Here is a 16962-nt window from a genome sequence, read left to right as displayed (position 1 = left end):
TGGGTGCATCGTGCATGTGGTGGCTCAACCATAATTTCTCTAGTACTCAATGAAAGAAATAGACCAATCATAAAGAACTAATGTTTTATCGTAAAGGAGAACATGAGGGCATCAATCATTGGGGCCAGGATTGTCTCTGCTTCCGCAAAATATGTGGCTAAATCAAATTTTCATCATCATCATGTACAAGCTTCTTTGTACTAAACATTCATAATGTTCTTTTTATGTCTGTCTTTGGATGAGAAACAGAGCAGAAAATTCGCTAGAGAGGCAAAGGTCCTATGTCAAGGTGGGGCAATGTCTTGTGCTCCCCAAAAATATTCAACTCAATAAGAGTTGAGCATTACCTATAATTATTGAAAACTTGACTTTGATTTAGTACAAAATTTCCCTAAAATCTAAAGAGATTTCAGGATAGCCTATCCAGTTAGCTGTTTGCATGCTTCGATTGACTGTGGTTTAGAAACAAGTTGTAGGTTGTTACCTTTTTACATGCAATTTTCGTCCATGTCCACAGACATTGCCAAGTTACAAGCTTCAGTGACGTTGCTTGTCAACCACATCACAACCTCGACTCCTGAGCCATCCTCCACATTCGCTGTTCTATCCGGTTCATTCACACCTTCTCCACAGGCTAGTCTCCTTCCGAATCCATCTATTGATCCCAAGTTCTCAAGCCACCTGGGCCTTCCATCATCTTCTGTGGGGACGTTTATGGTTCAGTCCGAACCAATTTTTTCCGTGGGATCTACACCTAAACCACATTATACCCAACATACGATGGGTTCTCCTCTGGTGGACGCCACTATCCCTCCCCCACCGCTCTGACCACACAAACATAACATCGTACACAAAAACTTGGATTTTGAGATCGCCCGTCATGCCAAGCCTACAACTCCCGACTTCGATGGTCACGGGGATCCTACTCTTTTTGTTGATTGGATATCCACTATGGAAGATTATTTTGAATGGTATGCTATGTCCGATGCACAACGGATTCGGTTTGCCAAACTCAAACTGGTAGGAGTTGCAAAGCAATACTGGAAGGCTGCTAAGCACCATCTTTAACAACTGGGATAACCCCGGCCGTGTGATTTTATGGGATGAGATGAAATTGAAACTCTGAGAACAATACCTTCCATCTTTTTATCGTCACTAATTTTTAGATCAATTATGGACTTTTTCCCAAGGTACTTCTACTGTCCAGGAATATTATTCTCGCTTTGTGGAGCACAAATTGGGTTATGCCGTGCAAGAAGAGCTCGCAGTTACAATTTCTCATTTTATTCATGGCCTCTAGGATGATCTCAAACACGAGATAAGTAGGTCACATCCAGATGGACGCCTATTGCCAAGCCTTGAAAGCTGAGACATATTTGTCGCCACAACATTCAGAGTATGAAAACGGGATTTTCAGGACCATCTAACCCTCCTATACCGACACTAACAAATGACTGGTTGTTTTCACTAATGCTCGCATTGAATGTTTCCATTGCCATGTCAAAGAACATATTGCCTCTTGTTGTTTTCATCGAACTTTAACTATCAGCACTCATGCTGGTGAGCTTTGTGAGAATGTGGAGCCTCTCAAAGGTGTCTATGATCCAGGCATCAACAATTACCGACCCCAGTCCCTTATTATTCATACTAGTAGTCGCTGTCGCTGTTGTTAATTTAAAATTTGTGGTTGATGACCTAAATTTATTAGTTTCCTTACGTATTTGTTAGTTTCTTAGATTTTCTAATTTTCCAGTTTCTAGTAGGATTTCTACTTTTCAGATTTCCATATTTCTAGTTTTAAGTTTCCTATTTTATTTGAGTTAAGATTTTTGATTAAGGAATTTTTACCCTATTATTTCTAGGTTTTAGTTTGCTATAAATACCCCCATGTAATTCTTTAAAATTCAGATTTGAATGTTGAGTAAACATTTCTAGAACTCTCTGATTTCTGCCCTTTCTTTTGTCCATTCGATCTATATTTTCTTCTTCTCGATTTATATTTTCTTCTCTTCAATCTCTTATATTCTTCTCTATTCTATTGTTTAAGTGCTTAATCTAATACCTATGGGCTGTACTACATCACCTCTCCTCTGATCATGATCATGAATGGTACTTCAGAGAAAGGATCCACAGCGCAGCCAAACATCTTTTTTCACACTAGTCTCATCCATTTAATTCCAGTTTTTGTCTAATCTGGCAAGTGGCGAGATAGGATCATTAATCAAATATCAAAGACAATATAACACTATACCAAGTGCCACAACTAGCCTCGTACGTTGAATCAAAAACATTTTAGATAATATCAAAACTGCAGCCCCACCTTGAATTGGTGTAGTGCAATGTTATTTATGCATTGTACCATCAACAACACTTGAAACTTTAGTTTGTACCATTGTGCAACATTGCTTTAATTAACTTTGAATCAACATTCATTTTGGGCAATCGGAATTGACCCACAGAGACAGGGACCAACCACCCTCATCCCCTCATTTTATCCCCCACCCAGCCCAACATGTGGCAACATTGCCATCAACATTGGGCAATTTGACCCACAGAGACAGGGACCAACCACCCTCATCCCCTCATTTTATCCCCACCCAGCCCACATGTGGCTCCAACTTTTTCTATTTCTTTTTCTTTCTTTCTCAAAGTCAACGTAAGTGCCACGGAAGCAAAACATTTCAGTTAGGCTTCATGCCACAGGAGCAAAAACCCTGCCACAAGTCTAACCCGGCTAACCCGAACTTGGGATTAAAATAACCATGTCTTCCAATATGCCAAACCCAAAAGTACAGCAAATTCGACAAGCTCCGGTAAAAGTATATCCCGTTTACCTAAATCGAGTACAGCTAACCTACCATGACAATCAGTGACAGTCCGCAGATATCTTTCCTTTTAGAAGAGAGGGTCCGGATTACTGTAATCTCTGCAGCACATGCACAATTTTGGGATGTGTATTATCACTACCATGTTATCAATCATTTTTCACCCTTTGCTCACTTGCATTTCCAGATGACAAAGCATGTACCTGCTGAGAAACAAATAAGCATGAAACTTGGCTGTACAAACACTTTAGCGCACCAGATATACCAGGCACTAATATTATCCAGTACCTGCGTTGCATGTGATGTGATCGCTAGCAGGACTCAGCAACCAGAATGGATATTATCAATGATCAGCAAAGACCACAGTAACCAACATAGTCACACTGCACACAGATACAAAAACATACATGGGATGGAAAGATCAATTAGAAGAATGTATATTTTTCTTGATGGGATCCAACTCCTCTGCATTTCCACACAAATGGAAAAAGCCAGTTGAATCCAAACAACAGATCCCCATGTGACACATCCGAATTCAACGGGCCAGCACCAAGTGGTGGTTCACCTTCAAATTGTGCAACTGGTCCCACACAATGGAGAAAGCCAGTGGAGATTCTTTTCCAACTCAATTGATTTGACAATTACAATGCAAATTTTTCTTGATGGGATACATTTCCTATGCAAATGGACAAGGCCAGTTGAAAACCAAAGATAGATCCACAAGGATTGCGGCCCCAATTCAATGGGGCCAGAAACATGTGATGGTCCAGATTAGAGAACTGATCCTTCTCATTTGAGGTAGAGGTGGAGAGGATCACTTTCCATCTTAAAGGCCTAATGGCTCTGGAAAACAGTACAAATTTAATTTATGGGTACTAAAAAGCAAAAGACACTACCCAAACGAATCTGATTCTAAGTAATAACAAAACCCAATCAAATCCACTAGAAATGGCTTGAATTATAACAAAACCTGAACTTCTGATCAGAAGCCCACAGATATGAAAATAAGAAATTAACGCAATGGTTTTGTAATTCTCAAAACTGCTGCCAATTGTTAATCTTTCCATTTTCGGTAAAAGTAGCTTACGGTTTTCATAATTAAGTAATCTACTAAGAAGCATAAGATCAAATCTAGGGTGAAGGATTCCAAGGGTGCAAGAAGGGCCACCATCGTTTACCCTAGAATCAATGTTTGATTGAAGAAAACAAAAATAAAGTTTATAAGTCACAGACACGAAACCTGATGTGAAGAGAATTCAAAATGGCCAGACTTCAAGATATCCACAGAAGACATGTCAAGGACATCGAAGAACCATAACTCTGTAAGAAGGATACAGAAAGCAAGCAGATTATATCTGGACTAAATTTATGCTTCAGACGAACAACAGGTGACAGCTAAAACTTACAAATCTCCATTGAAATTCCCACCAAAAACTAAAACGATGTTGACTACAGATTAAATGACCTGATATAAGAGCACATTTCCAAACTTCTAACCAATACACCCAAACGGAAGATAACCACCATATCAGCAAATCAAAATGCACACTGCCTCATGCCCAAAAAAAAATTCAACCCGTTTCTTCAACTGCAAGCGCATGTGTAACAAAATCATGGTAACAAAATCTCACACGTATACACATGCATATATGGATTGCCTCCATGCGCAGTCACAGGCACATGTGTCTATAGATCAAAAATAAATTATACAACGTATGTGAAATGCCTTCAAGAGCTGTTGATCCTGCAAAAACCAGGCAAGTCCACAATGTCAACTTCATGTTCAATTTTTATTGTTTTGATTATCAACAAAAGGATGCATATCTATTGCAAACATATATACATATAACAAGGGGGGTTACCTAAGGAAAAGGTTCAGTTCTAGTAATAATTCAAAACCAAAAGGCCCCAGAAAATCAAAGAAAATTGACACAATCCTAAACCTATCATTCTTAGAAGCTGATAAGAAGGATTGGGAGCTATACAGAAAATTTTATTTTAGCTGCATTTAGAATTATAAAAATTGATGAGTTGGGCAGCATAGGGAAGCAACGATATTTTAGCAGACATTAAAATCATAAGTCACAACACAAGACATGGTCTTAACCTCTCATGCCGATGACAACATAATTCAGAAGGCATGTTTCATGGAAGTTAAACTCTCAACTACTACTGATACAGATGAAATTTCAAGACCAGTTCATGATGCCACAACCTGATTTTTCTGGAGAGCAGCAGCTACTGGTATTGTAAAATAAGGAGATTAAAAAAAGGTAGTAAGTGGCAAACTAATTACTCGCTTTAGTTGTTGGATATAACAGCTTTGAAGCTGCACTGAAGTTTAACAAACTATAAGAGTGGTTTGTTTCTGTATACTGGCCTTTAACCTGCAATACATGATACACTTTCATTAGTATATAACAGAAGATGATGATGATGATAATGAAGAATTGGCTGGTAGAAACTTTAATGAATAGCCTTCATCTGCCCCCATTGCAGTTTGACAAGAATGTTCCCCACCTTCCATTTGGCAAGTGCTGGTGCAAAATAAACCTCATATTATGATGGCCAGCAGGTCACCTTATGCAAAAATCACTCAACTTACATAGCAATTTAGTAGTCACAATAAAATCAGATTAGAACTTGTATTGCCTGATAACTAGTGCAATACCCCTGGTAAGGTGATCAATCAACAAACAGTTTTAAATCACTATCATTTAAGTTACTTTCCATAATAGAACTCTCTCTTTTACTGTTTCCATAATGGGAACTCTCACTTTCACTAGTATTTCTGCTTCTGCCACGTATCTGGAACTCTCGCTCTCACTACATTAATGGATAAATTGTGTAGGGAGTCATTATTAATATTAAGTAATGCATCTCAGATTGGATGACCTAGATTAGTACCAGAAATAATAATTGAAAGCTGTGGTAAGAGGACAAGTCCATTTGTATGGCATGTGTGGGATTTATTGACACAAAATGATTATTCATCTTCCAGTAGTTTTGGAAGCCAATATGCAACTGGAAGGGGTGATAATGGTATTGGCCATACTGAATAAGCATATAACTAACAAAGAAATTGACAGTACATGCTGTGGTCCATAAGGATTGCAAGTCCTAAAGAACACATTTATATTGTGAAGAGAGGCTAAAAGGCTGCTTGGTAGTCTTTTAGCCTTGATAGAAACCATAAGGTTGACTAGGTTTGATCATCGAGGGAGACAAACAGGTTGCTAGTAAAGTCAATAGTTGGTAGAGACCGCACACTCCTGAAACATATAATGTCACACTACCTTGATTGACTTCATTAACTGGTGCCCTACTAACAACAATTGATGCCCCAACTAAAACTAGTAAGAAACAGTTCATTCGCATTTGTTCGATTGTTTCCTCTTTCTTTAGCATAGAGAGGACAGGTATTAAAAAGTTTATGTGGTAAGCTCACATTACCAAGAACGCAAGAACCTAGATATTACATATTCATCTTCAAAGTAATATGTTCTTCAACATTGGAGGAAGGAGCTTATCACGTGTAATTCTGGTTTGATCGTCATATTCAATTCTTGATTATCTTATCAAATAAGTTAAAGCTTCTTGCAGAATTCAATCATCTTGCAAAGTGAAAACAACCGGGGTCTACACATTCCTATGACAATGACCTGAAGAAGAATTTGGAAAAATATTAACTGTCTCTCTGTTTTTATATACCAAGATAATCCAACTTATTTGGTAATTACTTGTATACACTCTAAACAACTCATTAAATTCCACACAAAGAGACCAAACTCGACAGTCACACTCCAATGATTAAGTCCTCTTCCCAAACATCTCCAATGTTCCTAACTCTACAGGCCTCCAAACGCACCAATTATATTCACAAACAAATATGGAAAATAAAAAGTAGATGAGAGTCCAGAAAGAAAAAACAGAATGGGAAGAAGTGGAATGAAATGCACAAGCATGAGCTGCAAAGAATTTAATAAAACCTACTAATGATATTGATAAAGCCAAGTCATGTGTACAAAATTTACTTGAGAAAGAAAGAAACCTATGAGCAATAGATTTCAATGGAAATATCAAGAAACCTCCAGACCATACAAAACGCCGGCGAACTTCTCAATGAAGTCCTTGCCATCCTTGGAAAAGTAGTCCTTTCTGATCCTCTGGAAAGCGTGCAAGGTCAACAAGCTATCTGATCCGGCCTGGTGGGTCTTCCCGATAACCCGACTCACCTTCAGGGTCTGGCAGATCCGGTCCAACCCACCATATAGGCCGGCACAGAACTTCGTCAGGTGCTTCACGTCGTAAACTCCAGACCCGAAAAACACCCTCACATAATTTAAGAACTCGGGCAGCTTTTCCGGCAAGACTCGCTGAGTCAACACCTTGACTAGGTACCCAAAATCGTAAGCGCTATGGAACGTGACCCAATTTACTTCGCTGTTGCAGACGAGCCCCGATGACATCATCAGCTCGGCGAACCGGATCGAGTCGACCCCGAAATCCCGGTTCCGGTCGAAATCGATCCCCTGCCGCCGAAGCAACTCCACTGAGTCGTGCGCGTGGGGGTCTCGCGCCACGTCGAAGTCCCGGAAATTGAATTCCCAAATATACATATTCTCGGTGCCCAAATTCGGCAAATTGCCATTGTCGTCCGAGAGCGTGAGGCCGACTTGAATCAGATTAAGACGATCGACGTTGGCCTTGAGCATGAGGTAGTGCGCGTCGGGTTCCCGGTGCCGGAGAGTGGGGTCGTTGGGGTCGGGTCGGACAACGACGCCCGGAAACTCGGTGTCCATTGAAATCAGCGGGTAATCGTCGATGACGGACCGGATCAGTTCGAACTCGGAGTCGAGGTTATCGGACCAGACCGACCGGGTCAGGATGCCTAGGGGCAGAGGGCGCTGTGCCGGGTCGGGTAAAGACATAGCATAAGGTCGTCCAGATCAGATTGAATCGGATCCGAATCGACGATTGCTTGTTACGAAATTTAAAACAAATAAGAGGAATATGATGGTGAATTTGGTTAGGGTTTGATGGATGATTTTGAAAGACGAACAGGAAAAAAGGGGGCAGTTTTATACAGAATCGATGGAAAGAGGAGATAGACGCAAGACGTGTGGGGCAAGCGTTCATTATTATTTTTGTTACTTTAAATTTTTTTGGATTTGTTGCGAGATACTATTATAAAATTTGGTGTTGTTGTTGATTTGTTAATTTCCTTAATTTGTGTTTTTGTAGATTTGTGTTAACTAAAATTTAGCTAAAGTTGGGGAAGTGGTGGAGCCCCTGAAAACAATGGTGGCCGTCGTGTTTTGACTCGTCGTTGTGCTCATGGCCGTATTGACCACCGTCAGATTGACGTGCGCTTAAATACAAACAGTTTTGCGGGGATCTAGGGGCATTTCTTGGGTCATAACAATAATTTCTCATCCTTTATTAGTCAAATTTGTTTTGTTTTTTTAGGGCATTTCCTATTAAGATGGACGATAATATACTAAATTTACACATACTAAATGGATACTAGGACTCGAATCTAGACCTTTCTTGGGGGACTACATTCGTGGCTCCTTTGCGATTTCCCCTCTGGTTTGATTTGCTTTCCTTTTTGGATTAAGATTTTCTTTTTTCCACCAAAAAAAGAAGAAGATTTTCCTTTTATATTTGCCATTCGAATTAGGTTTGGTTGCTATATAAAAGTTGTTTTTATTATATTTAGACTTTTGTTTATTATCCATTAAATTTGAGACTTCTTTTTAACATGACGAGTATACAAATCAAACTGTATGTGATAAAAATGATAAGGTAATTGGATGAATTAACTCTTGCATTTCGAAGACTCGGCAACTATAATGTGTGTTTGAAGATTCGCTCGAAGTCGGCCTCATCAATTTTAACTTGAGGATATTGACAATATTTATTGTGTCATGAGAAGTTTGTATTTGAATATTTCTTCAAGATCATGGAGATCCCAAAATAGAACATGGTGAATATTTCTCCATATCATTATTTGTTCGACGAGTTCCACCATTGCTCCGAGGATAATAAAATTAGTCTTCAATTATACTACTAACATTTTGCATATGCGAGATTGGAAACACTCAATTGACGCAGTTGCGTAATCAAAGAAGGTTAAAAGTAGTGCAAAGAAAATAATTGAGAAGGCGATAATTGAAACCATGCTCATGAATTATTTTACCAAAGATGTAAGAACTTAGGTGCTTGATGACGTAGATGGTGTCACAATAAAGAAAAAACAAACCAATGGGAAGTAAGTGGTAGTTATTGAGACTAAACAACCTGAATATATGCTAGGGTCAAGAAAAGACGGAGGTCGATTTCTTTATTTGTTAACAATGCTTGTTTTAACGAGAACTCGAGGTCGATTTCTTTTCAAACATTAATGTAGAACAAAAAAGGGGAAGGGAGGGATTGACTTTGACAAGTCAGCAGTGTGTTGATTAATGCCAAAAACATGTGTTTAGAAACTAAATTGCATACAACGAACGTCGGCAGTGAGCTTTACAGAAATGTGAAAGCCATGTGCTATTGTTTGTTTAGAGACGTTGAGCTTTTGATTACCAGTCATGAAAATGACAATAGAGGCCAAAAATATGTCCAAGCAAAAGCCAAAAAATAATAGTACAAATAGGTCCAAGCAAACAAGTTGCCAAGTTAGGTCACTCACATTTCCTCATTTTGCTGCCCATGCATTCCCCTTATGCCACAAAACCCGACTTGATGCGATGCTGCTGCCCCAACAATGACTCATCCATAATATCCAGAGAACTGCTATGTTGAGGTATTACAATGAGGAGGTTCAATCCATCAATCCTAATAATTGCTTAAATACTTTAATAAACATTCTTAATAATTCCAAAACCCATTTCTGGTTGGTGATATTGAAAGTGAGAAATTTGGCAGCAAACACCCAGTTGGCGATATCGAAAGCGAGAAATTTGGCAGTCCCCTTGTCAATTTATTTGGCTTTTAATATTCTTTTTGTAAGAAATAAAACTTAAAATTGGGCAAAGCATCTGCTAGGCAGTAACCAAGCAAATTGTTAAACGAATCATCTACAAGTTACAATTGAGGAATGCTAACCAACACATACTCAAACTAAAATCTACAGTAATTACACATTTCGACAGAGAATTCATAATTCTGTACCAACAGGATCATGGTCGATGGTTAAACGGACCTCAGTCATCTTGAGATCCAAATGGTGATCGACATCACAAATGATTTACTTCCAATGAAAATGAACCGAAAACATACACAATTTACAGTCGATTTTACTGCCACAATGAGTGATTGAATATCCAGATAGTGAAACATGCTTCAACTGTCATTGCGATTGCTGTGGCTGTTTTGCTTACAATCACAATTTTCGGGGAACTAGGAGTTCGGTTTACTCTCCCACTCACAATATAATTGACAAAAATGGCAACAACCGAAAAACTAGAACAATAAGAGGATAGAAGAAGTCTATACACAGAGAAGGATAGAAGAGTCCACTTAAAAGGGTATGTTAAATATTGGACACACATAAAATCCCATTAATCAAACAGCATCCCTTGAACACAGTTCGAAAAAAAGAAGAAAACAAAACAAAGTTGAAGCCACGGAGAGGTAACAAGAGAAACTTTTTTGGGGCACTCCCCTGCACGATCTTAACATAGGATCAGCAACACGGACGTTACAAACTATATATTGCATATTGCATATGCAATTGGTTCCATGATATCTATACGGTCTTGAAAGCTAGAAGTAGGTACCTTCTGGAGGCTGGACCAACTTCCGGTTATGTGGGGATGCCATCTCCTTTTTCAGCTGTGTAAGTATATCCTCCATGGTGTACTCACGCTGCCAGTTCGCAAGAGGTCCAAACTTCTTCGGTTCCACCTATTCAATTGGATGTGTGAGATACTGTCAAAAATATCACTAAAAATAACCAAGTGGACTGAATTTTCGATAGTCATACACCTGGTCCAAAAGCTGTCTGGTCGGGGCCATCAATGTTCTTATAAACAACACCAATATCATTAAAGAATTAAGAATGAGGGCCAATCCTGGAATTGTTTGTGATAGTTGTAGTAAAAGACTATACAATACCTTGGTTTCTTTACAACGAAACAAAAGACAAATATACCTTATCTAATGCATACACCTAACGGGAGCATTTTTGCTCACCACTTTAACCCAATGTGTACCCTCACCACCCTTCTCAAAACTTGACATTTGTCCATGCTTGTAACCATAGTTAACCATTTTTCTTTAAATCTTTTTAAGTACTTAAAACTGAAAAATAAAGTAAAACAATAGTAAAATAACATTTTTTTTTTAAACTCTCTCCCCTTCTCTCTCCCCCTTCCCAACCCACCCATATCAGCCACCCAACCCTAGCCACCATTCCCCAGCAATCACCCTCAGCCCCACCCAACGAAGTCTACTCCCAACAACAACCTCACACCCTCCAATGTAAAACCAGAATTAAATCCTTGTAAAACTTACTGAAATTTTGGGCTTGTCCCAACAAGAAGTCATGGGTTTTTAAAATTTTGATTTTGATTTTGAATTTTTTATGAACTGGGGGAAAACCCCAGAAAATTTTGTTCAATTTGGCTTTGGGTAATTTATTTTTTTTGGGTCAATGGTATTTCTTTGGTCGAGATCTGGAATTTTTGGACTTAGTTTTTAGTCACTGGAATTTTCTTATGGTGAATTTGTTTTATCTTTGATTTGGATATCGTTACTTTTTCATGCTTGTTTTGTTTCCAGTCTTGGATGTGTTTTATTTTGGGTGGGAATTGTGGATTCTGAATGTCGGTTATGGCTAATTTGTCTAGTTTGATTTTTGGGGGTAGGTCGGGCAGGGAGAGCTAGAGGGTTGGTTCGTATTTTGAGTGGCTGATTGGATATAGGTAGCAAGAATTGAAGAAAATCAGACAATTGAATGTGCCTTTTTCGTGGGTCTTGTCGGTGTTGGTGGTGGTTGTGGTGGGGTGCGTGGTTGAGGTTGAACGAGGTGGAGGAGGTGGCTGGTGCGGGTGGGTCAGGAAGGGTGAAGAGAAGGGGAGAGAGTGTTTTTTTATATATAAATAAATGTTATACTTAAAAGGGGTTAAATATGGTTACAAGCATGGACATATGTCAAAAATTTGAGAAGGGTGGCGTACAAATTGGGTTCAATGATGAGCAAAAATGCTCCCTACACCTAACGCCTCTCTCTCCTCTTCTGTTTATGAAAAGGGGGAGGTTGTTAGACCACCAGAAATGGGTCTGAATAATGCTAAGTGCAAACACTAACTGCAGCGAGGGAAAAAAAATGCATACTACAAAACAACTGCATTAAAAATCATCTAATGAAATTATAATCATACCACTCCAGTTTCATGGTTAACACAAGTCATGTTAATCCGTGAATGAAAACGAACACTTGGTGGCTTCTCAGGGTAATCTTTATCACAGAACAGCTTCAACTGATAGATTCGTCCTTCATGTACGGTCTGGACACAATAAAAATTAGAACATTATTGCATTATACAAAAAATATACGCAAGAAGCATATAACATTTTCATTACTTCCGTAAGCTTAATAACACTTGATAAGAAAACATTGCCTGAACAATGCTATAGTAACAAGCAGGAGACAAGAATCAATTAATCCCAAACAGATTCTTTGAGGAGGAATAAAGAAAGAATTGACCACCAAAAGATTATAGGGTATGTTTGAAAGGTTGGAAAACTAAAGCTTCTTCCTTTTATTCAAGAGATTTGAAGAACCTCCGACCCCGACTCCCATACAGTTTCCCTTCCTTTTCAAAGTAGATAATTATAAAGACAGACTGAACAAGTACCATAAGTTTTTAAGCAGGTCTTACATCACTTCTTAAAACCCAGTACGTCATAAATATCAAAAGTAAAGGTAAGACAATATAATTCGTACTTAGAATTTGCTTAAGGATGAGCAAATATTAGTTAGCTCAGCCGATGCTGATCAAATTATTTGGTAGGATCTAGTAAGCTTTCCACAATGTCAACCTTTAGTCCTTTTAGGCATTGTTTGTTAGGGAGGATTAGACTAAAAGTGGCTATATTTCATGTGCAATCAAGGCATAATATGAATATTGTTGTCTAACTTAGAGGATGAGGGAGAAATATTCATAGAAGGGTGATGACTAAAACTTATCACTCAAAATCCCACCATTTTCATGGGGATAAGTTCTAGTCATCAACCTCTTATACATAGTCCCCATTCTTCCTCCAAGTTAAACAACATATCCATATTATGCCTTAGATGCATACGAAATGTAGACATTTAGCTAGTCTAGTCTACTCCTCCCTATCAAACAAGCCCTTAGGGTCTAAGCATGGACTAATTCCAGAAAGTTTAAATAGAGTGATCGAAAAATTCGGGAGAGACCACAAATGCAACACATATTTTTTCCTGATAAGATAGCATGAAACAAGTAATCTGACAAAACAAATCTTAAACGAGAACATGACATAATCTAAAAAAAAGAGAAATTTACATTGTGGGGACCAATGATGGTACCAGTCCAAGAACGCATGTAGATGTCATCTCCGTCATCCATTCCATAGCTGACAGTGCCATCCCCAATACCTTTCTCTCCACGTTCAAGTTCCTCCAGCAATCTGAAGTTTCGTGGGACTGCAAGGAAATTCATGCGTGCATGCTTGACAATATGAGGGAACATAAATAGAATCTTGCAGACAAAATAAGCAACAACCCCCAATAGTTCTGAATTATATATTTCTTTTATTCACAGTTCTCTGAATACACACAAACATAACCAGAAACTTGCATGTAGACAGACCAAATCATGCTTGGTTGGCAGATTTGAAACAGTCTCTTTAGTACGCCGTTCAATGGAGAATCAGTAGAAGAAAAAAAAAGTTCTAATTAAACATACATTGGTTAATAAACAATGAAGAGAAAGAACAAACAGGAACCATCATCGAATAAGGCTCAGGAAGGTATTTATGTAATGAAACACAAATCACTGGAAGAAAAGAAAAAACAATCTTTGACTTATTCCCCCATAAATGCACTCCGTACAGAGACAACCAAAAATGTAATCTTACATTTCCAACTTGTAATACTATGCAAGTAAAAATTTTATCAGAAATGAGCTCAATTTGATTCCAATAACACAAGTTATGAACAGGAAAAAAAATACAAAATACCAGCTTGAAAAGCAATAATTTATTCAACTAAAGGCCAGACTTACCTACCAACATGTGATATCATATATAAAAAAAACTCATAAACCACAAAATCAATAAAAACCCATTTGAAGACTGCATGAAAACAACAAGATCAAAGAAAAATTTGATCAAACGAGGACATGGGTAATGAAAGACTCACCCACGACACCCGATCCTCCTGAACCTAGCGTCATAGATGATCAACTGGGGGTGTTTCTCAGGCTGCTGTGCCGAGATCTAATGTAAGCAAGAAGATATGTCGGGATGGTGGAGCGGTCAGACCTTCAGAGAGTGAAGAATTGAGAATCTGGAGAAAGTAGGGCGACGAAGGCAAAGTGGGAATAAAGAAGAAAAAACTGAGGGCAAAAGGGATTTTGATAGGTTATGAAAGATGGGTTAGGATTTTTTGGAATAAAGTTGGACTGTTTTCATTTTTAACTTATCTTCAATGGACAGAGACTGCAATTGCCAATTGGTGCTCATTTGTGTTTTGGGTTTTCATGGTTGAGCCTGTTGGGTTGTGATTTTGGGTCACAACAGTGACTTTGGACCGATTAGCTTTATTGGCCCATAGAAACTATTGGATCAAGAAGGTGGTGACCCAATGGGGAAGAAGAAAGGAATAATATTTTATTGGAATTTTGAAAGTTTCCTAGATAATGAAATAAATTTTTTTTTTTTTAAGTTTGGGATTTATATTTATAGATGAATTAATACAAATGTTTTTGTTTTGATTGATTTGTGCTTTATTTTAGATCCAATTATAATATGTTAGGTGGGTTAGATAGGTTGGAGGTTCAACCTGAACTTAAATTTGATCTCTAAACATGTTATCTCGACTCGCCCAACTTTAATTTAACGAGTTTCTCAATATAATAAGTTCACTATCAATTGGAGATGTGGGATAATATATATAAAATTTCTAACTTATATTTTGTTATGTTGTTTTTAATAGGGTGATGGAGGGTAGAGCCTACGATGGTTCGAAGATTAAAAGTTAAAAACTTTACGAGTATCTCTAATTATATATCTATTTTAAAGTTAAGTTTTAGTTCAAAAAACTATAAAATTATGGTATGAGCTCTTTATAAAATTTCGACTACAACCAACCATGTCCCTTAGTTAGGAGATAGTTATAATGATTAGGAGCTAATATGAGTAATGAATCTCCAATACGCTTTCTAAATAAGCTCTTGAGCTCCAAAGTTAAAATTTGGAGAGGAGTTAGAAAAACCTTGATTCCAACCTTACTCCTTATCCAATTTCGAAGTTATTTTTGTTTGCTTGTACTTGCAACCTACCCTACCCTTGGTATCTTGAACCTCAAAAGCAATAGCTCTAGAAGTTTTGAACATGTAATTTTGGTTAAGATATTGTCTGTTGTTACAGGAATTATGTCATGCCTCGTTTTAGAAATAAAGAATATTCTAGAATCAAGATGAGTGAATTGAAAGAAATAAATAAAAAGACTGAAAAATTGGTTAAAATACATTACCATTGTTGAGGCCCAAAAAATCAAGGCTGGGCCCAAATATATTTATAGCCCAATACACACCTAACTTGGGAAGAAACCCAACTTTGGTACACAAGAGTTCGTCATATATGCTTGCACACTTGTCACTCCAAGCAAATAAGCAACAAGCCACACTACAAGCGTAAGTAGACTCAAGCCACGCGAATACCTGGGGCTTCTGAGTGGGTTGTGGTATGGATGGTTACTGAGTTTTCATGAGACCTATAGATGAGTCGAGAAATGGAAGTTTTGAGCTGTTTGGAAGCCCCAAAACTCAAGCCCATTTCTTGAGCCCAAATATGCGGGCAAGCATAAATGAGAGAAAATAGCCTAATACTTTAGGAAATTAGCTCATTCCTTTAATAGGTTAACCCATCACCTTAGAATGGCCCAAATGAACTATAAAATATCTAAAAGTCTCCAGCACATAACTGGAGACCAACCCAACGACAAAAGCCAAAGGTTGCCTATGTATACAGGATGCTGAGAATCTCCAGCACATGACCAAAGACAAATCCCAACACAAGCCATCCAAAAAACCAAAGGATATACTTGAGTAAAACACCCTTTAGACCAGCATCATTACCCACTCATTTCTCCTACCAGCTCTTGCCATGAAATAAGGGAGGAAAGAAAGTGAGGTAGTACCCAAAAATAGGAGTTTAACACTGAAGCAGCTGCAGGAAGGCCTTAAAGCTCCCAAAAAATCTTGTCTTTGTGTGTTTGGATAGAGGAAGGCTTCACAAAAGAGGTTGAATTGAAGGAAGATGAGAGAAATTGAGGAGAAAACTTAGCAAAATTGGAGAGAACTAACTAGGGTTTTCTTAGGAAAAAAGAGCTTCCATCGCCTATAAAAGGGAGACACCTTCTACCCAGTAAAACAACTCAAAAAAAAAGGGCAAGCAACCCACATCCAGAGAGCAAGCTTCATCTTTCATCCCTTAAAACTCTGCAATTTCGAGCCTCATTCTCTATCTTCTCCCATTTTCTCCTCTGCACGCCATTCAGTCCGACAAAGCTTTGTCAGGCTGCAGGAAAATTGCTCAAACCACCCACTTCTCGTCTCTCTCTCTCTCTCTCTCTCTCTCTCTCTCTCTCTCTCTCTCTCTCTCCAATGAATCCCATTAAAATCCTTTCCCCATTGCTTTAAACCTCTGTTTCTTATAGGAAATCACAACTCTTTCTCTCTCATTCTAAACTCATAAATGCTCAGCTCCCATGCCACAAGCCTCTCATGTCAAGCCAAGAATTTATCTGTAAGCGACTGTTGGTTTCATTGGTGAAGAAGACCAAGGTGTTTCCTGAGGCTCAGCTACCCTTTCGAAACACTCTTAGGGTCTGATCAGCGAACTTAGACTCAATGGGCAATTCATACATTTGGCTTTTTAC

At 38.3% G+C, this 16962-nt stretch overlaps 1 protein-coding gene and 1 pseudogene across 2 annotated transcripts; both read right to left on the bottom strand.

Moving 5' to 3' along the window:
• Positions 1 to 6803: 6803 nt before the first annotated feature.
• On the bottom strand, positions 6804 to 8004 carry LOC103341715 (putative CCR4-associated factor 1 homolog 9 pseudogene; annotated as a pseudogene). The gene has a single exon (XR_016122943.1). The product of XR_016122943.1 is annotated as a putative CCR4-associated factor 1 homolog 9 pseudogene (transcript).
• Positions 8005 to 10306: 2302 nt separating this feature from the next.
• Positions 10307 to 14418, bottom strand: LOC103341716 (ubiquitin-conjugating enzyme E2 variant 1D). The gene is made up of 4 exons (XM_008245254.2): positions 14221 to 14418; positions 13364 to 13503; positions 12212 to 12337; positions 10307 to 10733 (listed from the first exon to the last, which is right to left on the bottom strand). The coding sequence occupies exons 1-4, from the start codon at positions 14252 to 14254 to the stop codon at positions 10593 to 10595; spliced, it is 441 nt and encodes a 146-aa protein (XP_008243476.1). The 5' UTR covers positions 14255 to 14418; the 3' UTR covers positions 10307 to 10592.
• Positions 14419 to 16962: the final 2544 nt, after the last annotated feature.

Source organism: Prunus mume, linkage group LG8 (genome assembly GCF_029339155.1).
Source record: "Prunus mume cultivar Tortuosa linkage group LG8, ASM2933915v1, whole genome shotgun sequence".
NCBI classification, from domain to species: domain Eukaryota; kingdom Viridiplantae; phylum Streptophyta; class Magnoliopsida; order Rosales; family Rosaceae; genus Prunus; species Prunus mume.
This window is presented reverse-complemented; position numbering and strand designations above follow the sequence as displayed.